Source organism: Ursus arctos, unplaced genomic scaffold (assembly GCF_023065955.2).
Source record: "Ursus arctos isolate Adak ecotype North America unplaced genomic scaffold, UrsArc2.0 scaffold_1, whole genome shotgun sequence".
In the NCBI taxonomy this organism is placed as follows: domain Eukaryota; kingdom Metazoa; phylum Chordata; class Mammalia; order Carnivora; family Ursidae; genus Ursus; species Ursus arctos.
Genome location: NW_026622763.1, coordinates 88,929,474 through 88,951,482, shown reverse-complemented (window position 1 = coordinate 88,951,482; position 22,009 = coordinate 88,929,474). Strand labels below are relative to the sequence as shown.

The window sequence follows — 22,009 nt, the reverse complement described above, 5'->3', positions numbered from 1 at the left end:
AAATGAGGAGAGATTACAAATGGGTACAAAATGGTCAGAAATGCTCATCAACAGTCAACTCAAGAAACAAAACAACAACAGCAGCAAAACCCCCTATTTCTGGGGAAGTCCTGTTAGTACCCATAGCACACCCTCAGGCTGTTGCATCACTTGGGATACTTTTCTTCGGGCTCTCTCCTGTCCAGTCTTCTATGGCTCAGGTTATGCCAGACTAGTCTATGAATTCTTCCTCAAATCCGTCACCCACCTGCGGCTGTACCCACACTGCCTTGTGTCCTACTGCCTTCGATCAACTATTTGTGCATCTAAGTGACCCCTTCCACTGGTGTCCTAGACACCACACCTCTCCCCTTCTCAAAGATCTCATCCAGTTTCATGCCGTCAGACAACATCTCTAGGTGACTTCTCCTGGATTTATATTTAGAACCCGGATCTCTTTCCTGCATAACCAATTTAGCATGTCTCCCCCATCTCAGTAAATAGCAATTCCTTCCAGTTGCTCAGGCCAAAAAGCTTGGGAGTTATCCCTGACTTGTTTCTTTTTCTCATACCCTACATTCAAATAGTCAGCAAAACCTGCCAATTCTACTTTTAAAGCATATCAAGAATCTGACCTCTTCTCACTTTCTCTCACTTGCGTTACTGCAGTAGCCTTCTAACTCATCTGCCTCCTTCAACCTTGCCCATTCTCAACATGGCAGCCAGGGCACTTTCAAAACATGTCAATCAGATCAACCTCTACTTTGAATTCCTCATGGCTTCCCATTTCACTCAGAGTAAAAGCAGGACGTCTAGGAGGCCCAATGTGATATGTACCCCAGCTACACCCCCTGATCTCATCTCCTACTTCTTTCCTTCAGCCACACTGGCCTCCCTGATGCTCCTAAACGAAGCCAGACACACTGCTTCAGGAGAGCGTACTGTTCCCTCTGTCTGAAAAGTTCTCCCCAGAGATACCTACCAGGTTCTCTCCTCCACCTTCCTCAATTCTCTGTTCAAATGATACCCCAAAACTGAGCCTTCCTTGATCTTCTATAAAATCATAAGCCCATCTCACCCCAGCACTCACTATCCCACTATCCCATTTTAATTTTTTCTGTAGTGCTGTCATGAGTTGAATACCATTCTCTGAAAATTCATGCCCTTTCCGAAACCTCAGAATATGACCTTATTTGGAAATAGGGTTCTTGCGGATATAATCAAATTAAGATGAGGTCATAAGAATGGGCCCTAATCTAATATGACTCATGTCCTTACAAGAAGAGGGAAATTTCAGGGCACCTAGGTGGCTCAGTCAGTTAAGCGTCTGCCTTTGGCTCAGGTTGTGACCCTGGGGGAGTCCTGGGATCCAGCCGTGCGGTGGGCTCCCTGCTCAGCGGGAAGTCTGCTCCTCCCTCTCCCTCTGCACCTCCCGAGCTCATGCTCTCTCTCTCTCCCCCTCAAACAAATAAAAATCTTTTTTATTTTTTTTAAAGATTTTATTTATTCGACAGAGATAGAGGCAGCCAGCGAGAGAGGGAACACAAGCAGGGGGAGTGGGAGAGGAAGAAGCAGGCTCACAGCGGAGGAGCCTGATGTGGGGCTCGATCCCACAACACCAGGATCACGCCCTGAGCCAAAGGCAAAGGCTTAACCGCTGTGCCACCCAGGCACCCCCAAACAAATAAAAATCTTAAAAAAAAGAAGGAGAAGAGGGAAATTTGGACACACACAGTGAGAGAGCTCCCTGTGAAGAGGAGGAGGCAGAGACCGGAGTGGCGTGTCTACGAGCTAAGGACCACCAAGGACTGTCAGCTGTCACCACGAGCCAGGAGAGGGGTGTGGAACAGATTTCCCTCATGTCCTCAGATGGAACCAACCTTCCTGACACCTTCACTTTGGAATTCCAGCCTCCAGAACTGTGAGAAAATAAACTTCTGTAGTTTTAAGCCAGCCACTCTGTGGTACTTTGTTACGAAGTCCTTGGAAACAAACATAGTCCTTACCACCATTTGACATTTATTTTCTTATTTGTTTACTGTCTGTGTTTCCCTACAGTGACTAGCACATAGTAGGATGCTGGTCATTTGCTAAATGGATGAACGAACGGCCTAAGCCTCACTGGTTTACTCCTGTAAAACCTCTAAAGAATGAAGATGTCTGTTTGAATTCCTTCAATTTAAACCCAAAGACTGCATTTTTAGAACTGGTTATCACTAAGGGGAATAGACAGTCTAGAACTTTTTTATCACCACCCTTCACTTTAATTTTACAGAGATGGAGATGGGGAAAATAAAGCTCTGTGGAAGGGGGAAATACATAGACAAAGAGTAATGGGCTGTGTAAGAGATGTGTGCAGGTGTGGGTGGAGAAGACACCACTTCTTTTTTTTTTAAGGCGGGGAGGGAAAGAGGGAGAGGGAGAATCTTAAGCAGGCTCCACACCCAGCGTGGAGCCTGATGCAGGGCTCGAGCTCACAACCCTGAGATCATAACCTCAGCCGAGATCAAGAGTCAGATGCTTAACCAACTGAGCCACCCAGGCGTCCAAATATACCATTTCCAACATTGTCCTGACTATGTGCACAGTCATCTTCGTTGTTGTCACTTACCATGACTTAGCTCCGTCCCATTTTGCTGTATGCTCTTTTTTCTCCTCTTAGATCATGTTGCTTGATCCCACTGGGATGTGTGTGTGGAGGGTAGGGGCAGAGTGTTTTTCAAAATGTAGTGTCTATGGCTATAACCCCAATTTACCACACCCTAAAATATTAACCATCTTGACTATAATACAGAGCATTAACAGGGATTAACAGGGTTACTCCCAAGAGGAGAGAGTGAGAAAGCAAGACAGAATGTGAGTTTGGGGGGGCTGGAAGACAGGGGGACAAAGAAGGAGGAGACTTCTTTTTCTTGACTTTCATGTACTACTCTATTATTATTTGATTTTTTCCAATGAGCATGCACTTATTTTTTAACGAGGAGAAGACTAGGGAGCAATAAACAATTGTTTCTATTTCTATGAGTCTTAAATGGGTAGACATTTTTCATGGGTTGGTATTTACTGATGGTGAAACTCAGAATACTTCTATTTCATGATCCTTTTATTTCTTTTTTATTTTTTGCACCATCTACTTTTTTCTTTCCTTCTGTTTATTACTCACATACTCAAAGGGCTATATTACAAAAGACTTTCAAATTATTTAATTTTACCCACTGTCCTCAGGAAAGACTACCAATGTGAATTGCTACAGGCAAATCTTATCTCTGATTTACATATTCCATCCCCCCACCATACATTTAAAGTTTCAGTGTATAAGTCTTGTTGGCTTCATTACAGTCCATCTAAGAGTAATCAGAAATGGAGACAATTATGGGATAATCCAACCTTAATTATTCCATGTATTTTCTTCTCAATGTAGGAGACAAATAATTAATCAAACAAAATAAACCCATGCTTGAGAAAATGGCACAAAAGAAGAAACAAATGAAAGGCAGGAATAATGAACCTATAAACTTTCCAAATCTATAAGCACTGACCTAAGACTTCTATACTAAAATACCTATCGTCAAGGCACCTGGGTGGCACAATCAACTCTTGGTTTCATCTCAGGTTTTGATCTCAGGGTCATGAGACTGAGTCCCGTGTTGGGCTCTGTGCTCAGCAGGGAGTCTGCTGGAGAGTCTCTCTTTCTCCCTCTCCCTTTCTCCCTCCCTCCACTAGTGCTTTCTCCTTCTCTCTCAAATAAATCTCCAAAAAAACCCAAAAAACAAAAAAACCCATTATCACTAAAATGTAAATTGACTTTAATTACTTACAACTAATCGTCTCTGTGTTCCAACAAGTCCCTGCTCTACACAATTTTTCCTGTACTGAGTAAGGTGGTCATTCACTAAAGTAAAAGAATTCCTCTCATGAAGCAGAGGATTATGAAACACAAACATAATCTTGTGATACATGTATTTAAGTTTATTTTTTTTTAAACTCCAATACCTGAAGACTTTTATTTAAAATACACTCTATTACCTGAATTGATGATGTTTTCTTTACTGTGACTCTGCAGAGATTCACCTGGGTCTCCAGATTTTTGTTTAGCTAGAGTCAGGCAAAAATTATAAAGGTCTCACCAGTCCACAAGGTCTCAAGGGAAATAACTTTCAATACTCAAAACATCATGGAGAACAACTAGACAGAAACTCAACAAGGATACAGATTTGAACAAACTATCACCTAAACTGATCTGACATTTGCAGAACCCTCGACCTAACAACAGCAGAATGTACATTATTTTAAAGGGCATATGAAACAATTGTCAGAACAGAATATAGGCTAAGCCATGGAACAAGTCTCAATAAATTTAAAAGGGTTGAAACCGTTCAAAATACATCTTACAACAGAATTAAGACAAAAATCGACAACAGAAAGAAATTTGGAAATCTCCAATATCTGCAAATTAAACATTCTTCTAAGTAATCCAAGGGTCAAAGCAGTAATCACAAAAGAAATAAGAAAGCATCTGAACTGAATGACGATAAAAACATTACGCACACACTTTATGGTGCGCAGCTAAAGAACTGGGTAGAGGGAAATGTATAGCTTTCAATGCCTACGTTAGAAAAGAAATGAGGTCCCAAATCAATAATCTAAGCTTCTACTTTAAGAAACTAGAAAAAGAGGATCAAATTAAATCCAAAGTAGCAGAAGGATGGGAATAATAAAGGCAAGAGCAGAAATCAATGAAATAAAAACAAAATAATGGAAGAAAAATCAATAAAAGCAGAAGTTAGGATCTTCTATAAAAGATAAGCAAAACCATAAGCCCCTACTTACATTGACCACGAAAAAGAGAAGATACAAGATACCAAAATCAAGAATAAAAGAAGGGAAATCACTATCAACCCACAGAACTTAAGAGAAAAATAAAATCATTGAACACTACACCAAAAACTAATGATGGACTGTATGGTGACTAACATAAAACAATTAAAAAAAGAAAAATAATAGGAATAATGTTAGGCCAATAAATTAAACAACTTAAATGAAATGGACAAATTCTTATAAGGACATAAATTAGTACAACTGACTTAAGCAGAAATGGAAAATCTGACCAAATCTACAATATGTAAAGTAACAGAGTATTAGAAAGCTTCCCACGAAGAACCCTGGCCTAGGTTTCATTGGCAAATTCTATCAAATATTTAAAAACGAAATAATATTAATCTTGAAGGAAAAGAGAGAATACTTCTCAACTCATTCTGTAAGGCCTGTATTTCCCTGATATCAAAGCCAAAGACATTATAGAAAGGAAAACTATAGAAGGGTATCCTTCATGGACATATACACAAAAATCCTACCGAAGTATCAGCAAAATGAATTCAGGAACATACAAAAGAACTACACACCATGACTGACTGGAATTTATCCTACATGAAAATCAATGAATATAACATAGCATATTAATAGAAGAATCAAACCCACATAATCATCTCTCTAATATAGAAAATGCATTAAAAAAAAAAGAAAATGCATCTGACAAAATTCAACATGCATTCGTAATAAAAACTCTCAACCAACTCGGAATGAGAAAAGAAAATCTTCAAGTTGATAAAGGGAATCTGAGAAAAACCAGAATATTATACTAACGGTGAAACACTAAAAGCTTTCCCCTTAAGATCAGGAACAAGGATAATCATTCTTCTTCTTCTTTTTTTTAAAGAGATTTTATTTATTTATTTGACAGAGAGAGACAGCAAGAGAGGGAACACAAGCAAGGGGAGTGCGACAGGGAGAAGCAGGCTTCCCGCGGAGCAGGGAGCCCGATGTGGGGCTCGATCCCAGGACCCTGGGATCATGACCTGAGCCGAAGGCAGAGGCTAAACGACTGAGCCACCCAGGCGCCCCAAGGATAATCATTCTTATCATTCTATGACTGTTGGATATTCCAGCCAGTATAATCAAGAAAAAGAGTTCTAAGGCATACAAATTGGAAAAGAAGAAATAAAACTGTCTTTACTTGCAGACAACGTTATCGTGCATATAGAAAATTCAGAGTATAGGGGCACCTGGGTGGCTCAGTCAGTTAAGTGTCTGCCTTCAGCCCAGGTCATGATCCCAGAGTCCCGGGATCGAGCCCTGTGTCGGACGCTGTGCTTAGTGGGGAGTCTGCTTCTCCCTATCCCTGTGCCATTCCCCCTGCTTGTGTTCTCTCTCAAATAAATAAAATCTTAAAAAAAATTCTTAAGAAAATTCAGAGTATATAAAAACAATTAGAAGTAATAAACAAGTTTAATAAGGTTGCAGGATATAAGATCAATATACAAAATCAATATTTCTATATACGGGCAACAAACAATCCAAAAAATAACTTTAAAAATTCCATCTGCAATAGCATTAAAAAGAATAAAATACTCACAAAATTTTAACAAAAGAAGTACAGGACTTGTACACTAAAAACTACAAAACACTATGGAGAGAAAGTAAATAAAGGCCTAAATAAATGGAAAAATATCCTATGTTCATGGGTTAAAAAATTCAATATTGTTAAGATGGAAATCCTCTCTTAATTATTCTATATGCTCAATGCAATCCCTATCAACACCCCAGTGGGCTTTTTTCTGTAAACTGAAAAGCTGAATCTAAAATTTATATGGAAATGCAAAAGACCTAGATTAGCCAAAACAATTTTAGAAAAAAATAAAATTGAAAGACATATTATAGTATTTCAAAGCTTACTATAAAGCTAAAGTAATTAAAATAAAGTATCATTGAAAACAGATACAGATCAATATAAGACAATTGACGAGCACAGAAATTAACTTTTGTATGTATGATCAGTTGATTTTCAATAAGATACCAATGCGGCTGGATGGTCTTTCCAATAAATGATGCTGGGACAACTGGTTGCCCTATGAAAAACAATGAATCTAGGGTACTCACTCTCATAACCATTTACAAATATCAACTCAACATGGATTATAGACCTAAAACCTTAAGAAGAAAATCTTTGTGACTTGGCCAGGCAAAAATTTCTTACATAAAACTACAAAATGATAATCCATAAAAGAAAAAGTGATAATACAGAAAATCAAAATTAAGAACTTTATACTTCAAAAGACACCACTGAAAAGATAACCCACAGACTGCAGAAAACATTTGCAAATCATCTGACAAAGGACCTGTATCCAGAATATAGACAGAATTCGCTACATCTAGATAAGACAACAGAATCAAGAAATGGGGAAGAGATTCAGAGAGACATTTCATCAAAGAAAATAAAATATATGAATGGCCAATAACCATCTGAAAAAAGGTCAGCATCATTAGTATTTAAGGAACTGCAAATTAAAACTACATAGGGATGCTAACACATCGCCACCAGAATTGCTCTAATTGAAAAGTCAACACAAGTGTCACCAAAGATATGGAGAAAATGGAAACCACGTTCACTGCTGGTGAGACGTTAAATGGTAAAGCTGCTTTGAAAGGAGTTTGGCTATTTCTTAAAAAGTTAAACATAGACTTCCCAGCGATTCCACTCTCACCCAAGAAAAACAAAAAAAATACAAAGATTGTAATTTTCATAGCATTATTTATAATAGCTAAAAAGGGGAAACTATCCAAATATACCCATCAATTAGTGAATGGATAAACATAATGTGGCATATCCATAAAACAGAGTACTATTCAGCAATAAGAAGAAATCAATTACTCAGGACGTGTGGGTGACTCAGTTGGCATCTGCCTTTGGCTCAGGTCATAATCCTGGAGTCCTAGGATCGAGCCCCATGTCGGGCTCCCTGCTCAGCAGGGAGCCTACTTCTCCCTCTCCCTCTCCCACTGCCCCTGCTTGTGCTCTCTTCCTCTCTCAAATAAGTAAAATATTAAAAAAAAGAAGAAGAAATCAATTACTGATACATGCTACAACATAAACAAACTTCGAAAACATTATGCTAAGTAAAAGAAGCCACATGCAAAAGACTGCATATTGAGTGACTGCATTTATGTGAAATTTTCAGAAAAGGTAAATCTATAGAAACAGAAGTGGTTACCTGGGGTGGTGGTAGGAAGAAAGAATGGACTACAAATGGTCAGGGGGACCTTTCTGGGGTGAGGGAAAAGTGTTTAACTGGATTGTGGTGATGATCATATAACTTTATACATTTACAGAAGATCACGGAATTGCACACAGATTAGTGCAGAGACTTGGGGAGATCTACCACAGACAGAAAGGATACTTCCACTATGTTTCCACAACAGAATAACCGCTAAAGCTCAGAGAGCGAATTTTATCCTCAGTGCCCCAAGGAAACACTACTAGATTCCAAGGGCAAGGGAACTATCAAAAAGATGGCTCTCATGAGAAATGGCTCCTGTCTCCAATGGCCTACAGTGGCTATCTTCTGAGTGTTTCAATTGTATTTCATTACCACTGAAAGACACAAAGAGATAAACTACAGGATTTCAGCAGTTTAATCTGACAAAGGAAATGAAAACAGACCTGTATCAGTCAGCTCAGGCTGCCATAACAAAACACCATGGACTAAGGTGGCTTCAACATACGAAATTTGTTTTCTCACAGTTTGGAGGCTGGTGCTAACATGGTCAGGTTTTGGTGACGGCTCTCGTCCTGGCTTGCAGTCACCTTCTCACTATATTCTCAGATGGCAGAGAGAGAAGAAAGACAGGAAGAGAAGAGAGAAGAAAAAGCACAAATCTCTCTTATAAGGTCACCAATCCCATGATGAGGGCTTCACACTCATGATCTCATCTGAACCTCATGACCTCTTATAAGGGCCCCATATCCAACATCATCACGTTAAGGGTTAGGGCTTTAACATATGAATTCTGAGGAGACACAGTTCAGTCTACAACAGGGCCTTTAATCACTATTCACTAAAGATTTTTCTCCAACTGTCCATAAGAAACTGCAAAAGATAAAAGAAAAAAAAAGTTGGGGTGCCTGGGTGGCTCAGTCAGTTAAGTGTCTGCCTTGGCTCAGGTCATGATCCCAGGGTCCTGGGATCGAGCCCTGCATCGGGCTCCCTGCTCAGCGAGGAGCGTGCTTCTCCCTTTCCCTCTCCCTCTGCAGCTCCCCCTTTTTGTGCTCTCTCTCTGTGAAATAAACAAATAAAATCTTTTAAAAAGGGGAAAAAAATCATTAAAAAAAAAGAAATAGTTAACTATTCTCCTTTGTCTAAAGGCATTCATTCTGACAGTATTCTCAAGGCCTACTGAAACTATGCTTCACATCTGAACAAAACTCCTTTCCCTTTTCTAGCTTAAAACACAAGCAAGCCATTTTTAAAAGTTTTATGAAGACGTGCCTAACAGACAGGACTAACTGTATCAAATTATACTTGCCACTTCTTTCTGTGTCAGCATATTTTTTGCCTTGGGCTTGCAATTTGAAAGGGGAGGGCCCAAACACTTTTATTGCATTTAAGTGGGACTCCAAGCTGTTTCAAGCCTCCTCGTAACACATTTCAGCTGATTAGTGACTATTTTAACAAAAGCCTAACATCCTTTCCTAAACATCTTAATTGGTTAAGAGCTTCTGTTGTTTGCCACGAGCAGTCACTTTAAGTCATTGATTAAAGCGGTTTGCACATCAGCACAATCTGAAATCAGTTTCCTTCTTCAACCAGCTGGGCTTAGGAAGCAGCAATCTTGAGGACAGCCCAATTCAAGGAGAACCAAGTGCAACGCCCTGCGTGACGATCGTGCACCATGCAAGCAAAAGGCGCAGCATTTGTAGGAGGTTGAGGGCATGAACTGAAGCGCCATACGTAAGTACTTCAACGGCTCTCTGCCTCCCAAATCGCGCTCATTAGCGCTCAGCGCAAGGGGGACTCCGACAGCAAGCTGGAGAACATACCCTCTCTCGGAAGCCCCCGTCACTGATCGGCGTTTCCAGCAGAGCCGCCTGTGCGCACCGGCCTCGCAGCACTGCGGGCCCGGGTCATCACGGTAGGCCCACGGGTCACCATGTGCGGGCTTCAGAGTAGACTCTGCTCTTCCCAGAGTTCTGACGTGGGGAAAGTGTTCATGTGAGTTCCACGTTTTCAGCCAGAGGGAAAAATACCCCTTCCATGTTTAACATGAAAAGGGGAAAAAAAAAAAAAACCACTCAGCAGGTTTAAGGCAAGCAACTTCTGCCCGGCAGGAGAGAACACCACGCTGCAAGTGGGAACGCCGTCCAGAGCGCGTCCAGACTTCCTCTAGTGCTCGCAGGAAGAAGTCTTCGTGCTCACTGAGAACATTCCCACAGCAAACAGCCTTTTATTTTTATGCTACCAGTTGGCTCTCTTTCTTAACGGATAGCCAGGCTACATTTTACAAGAACCATACCCTGTAATTAGACATCTTCTGATGCACAGATTGACAGGAACTTAAAAGAACTGAAAAAGCTGAGTAAGAATGGATAGAAGCCTTTTAGAAGAGTTGATGAAAACCAAAAAGATTTTCAAAGTAGTTATGTGTGGGGGCGCCTGGGTGGCTCAGTTGTGAAAAAATAAAATCTTAAAAAAAAAAAAAGTGGTTGTGTATGTATGACGGTCTTTGTTTCCTGTGTCATGTCTTTTTTTCTTTCTTCTTTTTGTCTTCATTTGAAGAATTTCATTTTAATTGTTTGGTTGACGAGTTTTATTATATTAAAATGTAAACTGCAGGGCAGTGCTGTGCCATTTAATGAAATGTACGCAACTCATGAAGAAGTTTAAGCCCCAAGACCCGGTGTCCTCCACACCTCTGCCATTAGCCACGGAAAGTCGACGACTCCCGGCCTCAGTCCACCCATGGGAAAATTCACGAGTGCGACACTCGGGGTCACGGCTACATCATTACCATGTCAAATACTAACACACCCCTGTAGCGGGTCTCCTTTACACTTCCAAATAAATGGATTGCTGTTTCCAAATAAAACTTGTCATCAATAAATGAGACCTAAAATAACCCTGACAGTCAAGTTCTGGGGTTTAACAATTTAAAACCAAACAAGTCAAAAGGGAACCCAAGGAATATCAAGTGGCATATTTAATAAAAAAATATAAAGTATGGACTAAGCCTCTAGAACCCATAATCATGTGTTTTCTCTCTCCTGACTAGATGTGTCACTGCTGTTTTGGGAAAGGACTAAGAGAATGTGTTACACTGCTAACAATTAAGACTTTTATAGGGCTGAAGATGTTTACAATTTTAGTTACTATTTATATTTAGTATCCTTCTTTCAAGACGTTCAAGGTATCTGACAGAACTTATTCTTCTTAAACTTACCAGCTCTGTGTAAAACAACAGAAAAGGGCCATATTCCTCCTACGTTTATCTGGAAAGAGCTATGGTAAGTTACATAAACCACACCCAAGATTACATAAACAGGCCCATTAACACACACACACACACACACACACACACACACACACACACACGGGAAATCTCTCCTAGATCTCAATTCTTGGGGACCCACAGTTTAGGGCTTGCCTCATGACCGAGAGTCATAAAACGCACGTATGTAGGCTGATTTGCACCTGGGACAGTGCCATCCTGTACAAAACTGGAACTGAAAAAAATGTCTATGTGGCTTTGATGAATGATAATTTTATCATGAACTGTTACCATGTTCCACCCAGCATTGGTAAATTTTAAGAAACACCCTTTAAAACTGGAGGAATATTGTTTGATAATCAATGAGAATGAGGTAGATGGGAGAAGAAAAGCAAAAAGGCTAGAGGATGAAAAGTGGTCTAAACAAAGTGAGACAAAACAGATACAAGAGAAAAAATGAAAGACCTCGGAGCCAGAAAATAAAGTGATCAACATCTGATCAGATGGGTATGTGCAGACTCCTGCTCCCTGTACTTAAATCTAATGGTAAATGCCATTTATGGTAAAAATCTAATGGTCCATACCATTTCTGCTTAGGATGGCTCTTCTTGACAGGTTTTTTTTTTTAACCAACCATGCTCCTGTGAACTCAACTGGGTGGAATGGAGCTCCACCACCCTGTCACTATTCAGAAGCCCAATACAGAACCTACAATCTTTTTTTTTTTAAGTGAAAAATTTTTAAAGATTTTATTTATTTATTTGAGAGAGAGAGAGCATGAACGAGGGGAGGGGCGGAGGGAGAAGAGGCTTCCCACTGAGCAAGGAGCCCGATGCGGGGCTCAATCCCAGGACCCCGGGATCATGACCTGAGCCCAAGACAGATGCTTAAATGACTGAGCCATCCAGGAGCCCCCCAGAACTTATAATCTAAGTGGCAAAAACAGGGTCCAGGGAACAAAGTCACATTCCATTCTTTTATCTGTCTCCACAGATCCATTTTCCTGACTCATAAGGTCCTCAGAGAAGCTGTTTTTGACATAGCAGGTACATTCAAGCTACATGACATAGTATCTCAAACTTGGTGGGAACACCTCAATTCAGACATATCGTGATCACAGGAATTATTTAGAGGGCTGAAATAATGTGGCTTTTCCTCCTCCTCTAATTTGCTGTCTTTTGACCATTTTAGCGTTCTTCCTAAGTAAAAGCAGGGGAGGGACAAGGAGTTTGAAATCCATGGTGTTCCTCCAACAGCTGGTGGAGGAGGGTGTTCACATAAAGGGATAACCTGGGTTCAAGGAGTCTCTGAGAACGCTGTGGACTCCGGTTCTTGAATAACCCACAATCGCAGATAACAGATATCAAGGATGAGGGCGCTGAAGCACAAATGAATACCGTGTGAGAGAAACAAGTTTCACTTTCATCACTGAGAAATGATTATTACGCAGACGGTTGTGGTCAAGAATTTTTCTCTTGTAAAACTGCGGTGATAGAACGGTGGGGTGGGTAGGAAAGGGACTAGAAAAAGAGGAGCACCTGAGAATCAAAGCCAGCTTACAGAAGCATCGGCAGCCAGAAAGAACACAGTCCCGGGGTTCAGTGTCATCGCCTCTATGTCAATAAGCTTATGACAAGAAATATCCCTCACACTGAAAACCAGAAGGTAAGAAAATATGGAGATGCCTACTGGAGACTGCTAGTGTCAAGGGGATAGGATCGCAATACTCGGTATGACTACACTATTAAGCCAGATGGAAAGAAATTATACCCATAATAGGTGAACAGGTAAAGTTCTAAGGGTGCAACAATCTTACCGTCTATTACTGATCATGCTTTTGGCAACTGAATTTAAAAAGCAGATCTACTGGAGAAAAGAGAAAAGCTTCTCCCTCCCTGCCCTAGGCATAGATCTCGAGGAGGGACAGAGGAGAGCAATAATAGAAAGGTAGCTTCAAGTTTGGAGGACAACTTTGGGCTTCAGGGAAAGTGAGTCTTCACTCACAAGGGGCTTCTGTAGAGGTGCCCATACAGAACAAAGCTAGGCAATGTAATGGACAAACAAAATTTCTGGAGCTTGATATTTTAGGTTAGGACCACAAAACAGAATTGGTTGCCTACAGGTGGGAGTCCCATTTTCCCAGAGCTCTGTAGAAAGTCTGCCTTTGTGAGGTCACTCCAGAGCTCTGACTGTCCCAGTCCTAGATAGAGGAACAGAAGGACCCCACCACCACACCAGCAGCAGCGCACCAGGACTCAGTCACATTCAACATCAAAGAATGGTCCACTCCTCAGAAGTCCTACCTACAGGCACAAGGTTGAAAATACATGACCTTATTATGTCTGAACAACAACAATGTGTAGGAAAGGAGGGCATTAGGAATCAAGAGAAATGGTCGGGGGCGCCTGGGTGGCACAGCGGTTAAGCGTCTGCCTTCGGCTCAGGGCGTGATCCTAGCGTTCTGGGATCGAGCCCCACATCAGGCTCTTCCGCTGGGAGCCTGCTTCTTCCTCTCCCACTCCCCCTGCTTGTGTTCCCTCTCTCGCTGGCTGTCTCTCTCTCTGTCAAATAAATAAATAAAATCTTAAAAAAAAAAAGAGAGAAATGGTCGGTTAAATACCAAAATCCAATATTTGAAAAACACATGGATTTGAATCCCTGTGTGATTCTGGGGGAAGTTCATCTCTCCTAGTTGTATAGTTTTTCCCGTAAAATGGGGAGAATGCTACCTATTGTAATTTATATGCCATGTAGGCGTCACCTGCCCTTATTATTTTCACAAGACTGTTTCGAATCCCCAATTCCATGGCCTGGAGAAACACTGTTTTCTGGAGATGTGAGCAAATTCTTAAGAATTTACTCTTTCATGAGCTCTTCAGACTCTGGTCTCCTGTGCTCTCAGGTCCTTTCTCTGATCTGCCTCAAGTAATTCCAACCCAAAACTCTTGTCTCTTCACCAGTTTCCCCAAATAGAGCTCTCAAACCAAGGAATCCAGAATCTGACTGACACTGAATATTGGCAGTTATGAGCTGGGAACACATTGTTGAACACTGTGTCCTTGTATAAATTCATTCACTTCCTCTCTTACGTTTTCTACTCACCCCTTCCTGTCCTGAACTAGCAATAGTTTTTCTACTTCTACACTGTCAGTAGATTCCCTCCTCTCTGAACCCTAACTGGCCAACCACCACACATGGAGACAGGCTCAGCCTCTACCCTAAGCAGTTACCAAAATATTTTCCCAATTAAAAAAGAAGATTTTTCTCAGAAAATGCTGGCACCAACTGTTAAAGCTCTACCGTCTTTTCCACTTGCTCACATGACTACAAGATTGCTATGTGGGTAACTGAGACAAAGAATATAATAGCTCAGCATATGCTATTATACACAGAATATGCTAGCACAATGACTTGAACATAGCAGACACTAGTGGCTGCCTTTACATTTGTGATCGTGCCAGATTTAGTCCCTGACAAGACCACGCCTACACCAACCACAGAGACTAGTCACTTCCACAGGGAGGACCTCTGCATTTGGCCGAGGTAATCGACAGCATATAATCAAAAGCTAAGATGGCCTCCATCTTTCTTCAAAAACATGATAAATCATGATGGACAACAGCCAGCTGACTTGCACAGTAATGCCTCTGCATTCTTCCAAACACAGTCACAATATGCAGCCAAGCAGAAAACGGCACAGGTACGTATGCTGTGAAAGCTTCCTTTGATCACCCCCATACATGAAGGAGAGAAATTCTGAAGTACTGTTTCCACCAATCCTTCTGGAAAGCTGTCACTTTAATTTCAGAACTCCTTCATCTACGTAGATGTAGTTTTGTTTTGTGTTACTCTCAAAGGCTTTTCTCCTACATGACAGTTCTTAACAGGGCAAAAAGCTCCTTCTCCACCTCAAAACATGAAACATATATAGATCATCATAGTAATGAAGCTTGTCTTCCTCCGGAAATTCTCATGGGCTGGCCTTCGGTGTTCCTGCCAACAGGACTGGTCCAGGAGACTGTAAACAGCACAGCAAGCCCAGGAGTCTTGCTAGGATTCTCAGACTCTTAAGTAGTAACCTACACTTATGCTACGTACTGCAGAGAGTCAACCTAGAAACTGTAGGGTTTCCTAGGCATTTAGAGGAGTCATTTCCCCCCTAAAATGCCAAGAAGTAGGGAGAGAAGTTCTGTGCCCACATTCACATAAACACAAAGGTGGCAGCTCATGGACAGGCCTGACCCTAGGTGGCAATAATGAACACAGCACTCTCGTACGCACAAACCTGCAGGATGAGAACTGCCAGCCGCCACTCCTTTAAAGAGTAAATAAACAGGAATTTAAACACAACCTAGTGAATGAATGTTGGTCCCAGACTCTCCGTCCATTCCAGAAAACTTCTAATATTAGCCCATGCCTAAATGGAATTCTAGGTTTTAATTCATAAAAAGAAAATGTGAGGATATAGTCAATTTCAGGAAGATCAAATCTAGGGGCGGCAGCATGGTGTTCTGGGACTTGTGTAAAGAGGCTCAAACCCTTAGGCCTAGAACAAGAATTATGGGTCACTGAAAAGAGGAAGACATGACAAAAATGTTTTACTCCAGCGGCACCTGGGTGGCTCAGTCATTTAAGCATCAGACTCTTGATTTCAGCTCAGGTCATGATCTCAGGGTCGTGGGTTCAAGCCCCACATTGGGCTCCATGCTCAGCTGAGGGTCCGTTTGCCCCTCTCCCTCTGCTCTTCCCCCTCTTCTCACGCATGCATGCTCTCCCTGTGTCTCAAATAAATAAATACAAAATATTTTTTTAAAAAAATGTTTTATTCCAAGCTCACTTACAAGACCCCAAGGAACTTCAATGAAGTGGAACCAAAAGCTCTACGGTTCTGGCCTACAGTTTTCTTAACAAAAAGATCTACAAATTAGCCCTTTTCCTGCTGGGGCAGACCTGTGTTGAGTTTACCCTCATGTGTTCAGAATGTTGCCTCAGTGAGCTCACCAATAACACAATCACAAAGGTCCACTAGGAGAGAAACCTGCTATTATAAGGATACCAACAAAAGGCTATACTTCTTAATCTAGATGATAAATCCATTACCGTAATTGTGTATCTTCCCTTAAACGCAGAGCTGACAGCATACCACTCACCTTCCTCAAAGCTGGCTTTCTTCTGCCTCACTAGAACACGGAAGTTTTCAGCAGGATTCACGCTTCCAACCTAGAATACATGCACACACAGACAGTAACCCTACAGATCACTTCTCTTTTTGGCAGCACCCCAGGCAATTCGAGATGCTTCATGTAGTAAGTGTGCTCTTACAAAATAAAACCAAAGACAAAAAGAAAGTCCTTTCTATTCACTTCCATTTCCGGGGTTGTGTTAAAAGCGACCAGATTCCTGTGGCCAAAGAGCTGCTGTCTGTACTTTCATTTCCCTCTCTTACGGAAGCAGACTTCTTTCCAGAGAGGTCGGAAGTATTACTACCCAAGTCACCAGTCAGCTCAGCCAGAAGGCTTTATGTGACACAATGCTGGCACATCCGGACACCCAACCAATTAGGGAGGGAAGATTCCGCAGTGTTGGGTCAGTTCAGAATGTATTTGCCCCACTGAAGAGGACACGAGACATAACTCCTGAACTTGGTTTGCTGAACTGCCCTTTTGTGGGGACTGCTGAGGTCTCTGGCATTGAAAGTTTTGGTAGAACATACAAACGTGCCCAAACTGCACACGTCCCTCCCAAAATAAAAGCAGATACTGTGTCAAGATTTACCACGGTGCTAGCCGGGAAAGTTTCAAAGATGAAACTGCCACTCTATACAGCACTTCCCGATCATATGTAGGTCTTCAATCTTCCAGTCGCAACCTAGAGGCGCCTGGGTGGCTCAAGTCAGTTAAGCATCTGACTCTTGATTTTGGCTCAGGTCATGTTCTCTGGGTTGTGAGATCGAGCCCCATGTCGGGCTCCGCACTGGCCGTGGAGCCTGCTTAAGATTCTTTCACTTCCTCTCACCCTCCCCGCCCCTTCTTCTCTCAAAAAAAAAAAAAAAAAAAATCTTCCAGTCCCAACCTTAACACGCCCGAAGTATCATTCAGTTCACCAGGGAGAAGACAATTAGCTTCTGTTATGGCTGGTAAACTTTGGTGCAAAATGTACTAAAGTTTGCAGTTTGCTCTGGGATAGCAGTCAGAAAAGCTCTAAACACAAATAAGGTCATGATCTTTTTTTCCTTTACTATAAAACACTGAAATAAAAAATCGAAATCATTTTCAGATGTTCAGTTTATCCTGAGAGCATTTCTTTTTAAGGTTGGAAAAAAGGCATGCCCTAATGCTAACCATCCTTCCTAGTACATTTGGCTAGTGAAAGACAATTTTTAAGATTCACTGATTCAAAATAATGCCACTTAACAGACGGCAATATATTCAAGTTCCAAAACCTTCTCATTAAGTAAAGAAGATCTCCAGTGTCAAAGGATACTCAGTTTCGGAAAATCTTAAACTTGTGAAGCCTATTCTGAAGTTGTATATTAGAAAAGAAAACAGAGGAGTCATGCTCCTAAATTTTACATGTTCGGAGACTAAGACTTCTATCATCAACCTCCGCTTATCCTATCATTTTAACTAAACGGAAGCTGCAAAGTAAAGCCAACCAAAAAATCTCTACCCAAGGTGCTACCAAGCTCCACTGAGCTATTCCATGTGCTGCATATTATACTGTGCTCCATGCACATGTGTCACAGAGATAATTCCCTGACAATAAAGGAAGACGTGTGAGAAGGATGTACAGGGTTCATATATTAAAAGCACCAGAGAAAGTGAATTATTAAAGGACTAACAAAAATTGATACAATCCGCCCCCCTCCCCAACCACATCCCAACCTTCCAGAGAGGCGGGGAGCACCCTGGGAAAGTTCTGCTTACACTGGTGACACTGCCTTCTGCCAGGCTGGAGATGCTGAAGCAGGCCTCCCTTTCCTCAGTCTTCAGTTTTTTAGAGGTGGGTCCCTCTTCATGGCTGGAAAAGAAATACATGGATTTTTTTCTCTTAAAACAGAATAAACAATACAAAAACCAGACTTGCGTGACCTATGAAGTATACATTTATTTTTCAAGTGTCAAAAATAAATAGCTGCAGAGTCCTGGTGGATGAAGAGCCTGCCCCCCTCTCGCAGCCCCAGAATTCCTGAAGGCCTGACAGGAGCAGCCCTGGCTCCACCTCATAGCGCCAGAGAAGTCATAATCTGCAGCCGCATCACAGAGCCCCCGCCAAAGATAAAACTGCACGAAATGGTAAAGGAAACCTGGCATTTCAGGAAGAGACCCATTTACTTCAGATACCATTTGCTAGTTTCTGTCTCAGAATCGACAACTATTAGCTTGCCACGGACATGATGACCTTTGGGTCTAATACCCCTTTTCTCCATCATGTATGTGAGAGCTTTAGAAGCTGCTACTCACAGCTGTCAAAACTTACCAGAAAATCCTTAATTAAATATGCAAGACCTTGTTCTTAGAGAAGTCCTTAAACTATAAAAAACCACTTTCAAAAAAAGCCTTTTAATTTGTTCTTTTATAAACCTAATTCTGTTTTGGGCAATATGCTAACAGTCCAACAGCATCTGTGTAGTAAGGGAAAGATGATTCCAAGGAACTGTGACAAACATCTTGTTTCAAGTAACATGCTGGCTTCAACAGCCTGCCTTAAAGTCAAGAAGAGGACAAATTAATTGCAGAGGAGAAGAAAATCAAATCCAAAGACTCTGCTCGTAATCTCCCTGAACATAGAGCTGCTGAACATAGAGATACGAGAATTTTTCTCCCAGACATATAATCAATCTGGGGCAAAAGCAGCTGTCAAGAAATGGCTGAATGAGAAGGGAAGTTCGTAACCAAGATCTGGTATTTCTAAACGTGATGTGTTTTTGTTCAAAAGCCCAACCTTCAGAGTATGAGCCCTGAAGAAGAGGTTACCCTAAAAACAAAGAAAAATGAGGCATAAGCTGGCTTATTCAAAGATATTTCAATAAAGAGTCTCTTACCGTGAGACAAAAGGACTGAAGTAATTATTACAGCCTCACAAACATGAATTAAAACTTTTATTACTTGACATCTTTCCATTCACCACTTGCCTTTTTCCCTTTGAGAAGTAAAGAGAAGTAGGAGAGAGACCAGGAAACATGCAAAGGGGTGAGTCATCCAGAGCTCTTCAAGTAGAGTAAGAAATAAACACAAGTTCTTGATGGCAAAAACGGAGGAAAAATGCATAAGCCCAAGGGAGCATGAAATTCCATCAGAATTGGAGTCCTTTTAGAAAAGTCACAGTCATCTCAGTGAACCTTTGCCAGTTCTTCTCAAGAGACAGACAACGTAGTACTCCTGGATTCAAGTCTCACTTTTTCCACTGATCAACCCTGGACCCTTACACCTTCTTAAAGGTATTGACAGGTATTTTAATTTTTGTGTATCTAGAGTTTAAAGTCTAGTAAGTGACTCCCCTCTCTGGTCTTCAGTTTGCTCCTCAGAAAAACACAATGATGAAAAGCACCATGAGCATATCACTACTCCTCTACAGTCTTCCAAAACTGCAAATCACCTCATATAGTGCTGTTAAGAAGCATTAAACATATAAAGAGCTACGCTAAGTTCTGAGAACACAAGGTTGAATCGCATGGAGAATTTCTTACACCCTCCAAAGTATGGTTCTGGGGAAGGAAGGACAAAGAGATTATATATATACACACACATATGTATATATGTATATATATATATATATACATATATATATCAATCCTCCAGGAGTGGGCAGGTAAAGGCAATAAGTAGAAAGTAGTGAAAACTGGAATATGATTAATGTTCTCAAGACTGAACCATTTAATAGCATTATTAGGAATTTTACATATATTAAACTAATAATGTCACTCTCTAGTGGGAAAGGGCAATGACTCTCATCCCAAAATTATCCAAAGAAGCTGAGCTCTGGAAGGTAGAAATTATCCAGGCAAGACCCTAGCAGACACGTGGACGTCAACAGCTGCTGCATCTGGATGCCAGAACCATGGATAATTTACCGTTCTCATTTTCTTACTGGCTTTTATAAATATGCATACATTTTGTAATTCATCTATTTGGCCAAACATTTACCTCATACTTACTGTGGTGCTGGCCACTACACTGGGCTCTAGACTCTAAAAGTACAAAAAGTAATACATAACCAACATTTCAGGAAATTCAGCCAAATAAAAGAGATAAATACCTAAGCAAGCGATTAGCAAACTACTGTGGTCATAAGCAGCATGTCCCTCTAAGAGGACAGCCAGGAGCTGTACTGGGCTGACGCAGGAAAGGCAGGCTGGGAAGTAGCGAGAGAGGAGGATGGAAAATACAGCAGTCCCCCCCTGATCCATGGTTTTGCTTTACGGTTTCAGTTACCTGCAGTCAACAGCAGTGTGAAAGCAGATGATGCTTCTTATGACTTACGGGTCAGAAGGTCAACAGTAGCCTCACGCTACGTCACAATGCCTACGTCACTGACCTCACTTCATCTCGTCATGTAGGCATTTTACCAGCTCACATCATCACAAGAAAGGGGAGTAGAGTACAAGACATTTTGAGAGAGGGACACATTCACAGAACTTTTCTTACAGTACATTACTATAACTGTTCTCTTTGGTTAGTATTGTTGTTAATCTCTTACTGTACCTAAGTTATAACTTAAAACTGTATCATAGCTATGTAACGTGTACATAGGAAAAAACCAGCACGGAGAGGGTTCAATACTGTCCATGGTTTCAGGCATCCGCTGGGGGTCTTGAAATGCATGCCCTGTGGGTAGGGGGGGGGGACTACTGTACCTAAACCATGGACACAGACACTGTGAGGACAGAAAGTGGATCTCGAAGGAGCTGGATTAGGAGTAGGTACTTCTGTTCCTTCTGCTTATCTAGGTTTTCTCATTTGTGTAACGGAGCTTGCGCTTGAGCCGATGCTAATGGAAAGCTACTAAAGCAAAGGTTTTTAATCAGGGGTCCAAGGATAGTGACAGGGGATTTGTGAACCACCTGAAATTACATGCAAAATTTAGTATGTGAGGTGATTTTCTGGGGAGAGCGTTCACAGTTTTTATCAGATTATCAAAAGGGTCCATCGCACGCACACACGTACACACAAAGATTAAGAACCACTGCGTTGATGTGATCGGATTTGTTTTTGGAAAAAAAAATCACTCAGGTAGCAAACACATGACGGATTAGAAACAGGTCAGACCTGAAAGGGAAATCAGTTCAGGGGTTATCTCGGTAAAGCAGGATAAACTGAGGCCTACAGAAGAGCAATGGCGGGAGGAGGTGCTAGTAAGAGCTAACTTTTTTTTCCCCTAACGTTAACCACATGCTAGTCACTACACCAAGCGTATTTAAAATACCTCAGTTAAACTTCACAACCACCTTACGAGTTAGCTATCATTACTGACATTTTACAAATGAACAAACCAAGGTTCAAAAGGGCCTGACCTTGTCCACAGCACAGTTAGTAAGGGGGTCCACAACGAATTCTGCACTCTAAGCCACTCTCCCGCAGGGCCTCTGAAAGGCAGGTATTTGTTACCGCAAATAGCACAGAGCAACTTGCCAATTCGAACCACCATTGAAGGGAAATGCTTCGATTTGGCTCCAACTCCACCTGACTGCAAAATCAACGCTATCAGCCAC

General features: G+C 41.4%; 1 protein-coding gene across 3 annotated transcripts in view; it reads right to left on the bottom strand.

The window, feature by feature from the left end:
- XRCC5 (X-ray repair cross complementing 5) overlaps positions 1–22,009 on the bottom strand; it is a 90,181-nt gene that overhangs the window by 22,981 nt on the left and 45,191 nt on the right. For all 3 annotated transcript variants that reach the window (XM_026491997.4, XM_044381189.3, XM_044381188.3), the window contains 2 exons: positions 18,225–18,318; positions 16,449–16,518 (listed from right to left, as the gene is read on the bottom strand). In XM_026491997.4, the coding sequence (XP_026347782.2) occupies positions 16,449–16,518; positions 18,225–18,318 (164 nt within the window). The remainder of the gene's footprint in view (positions 1–16,448; positions 16,519–18,224; positions 18,319–22,009) is intronic.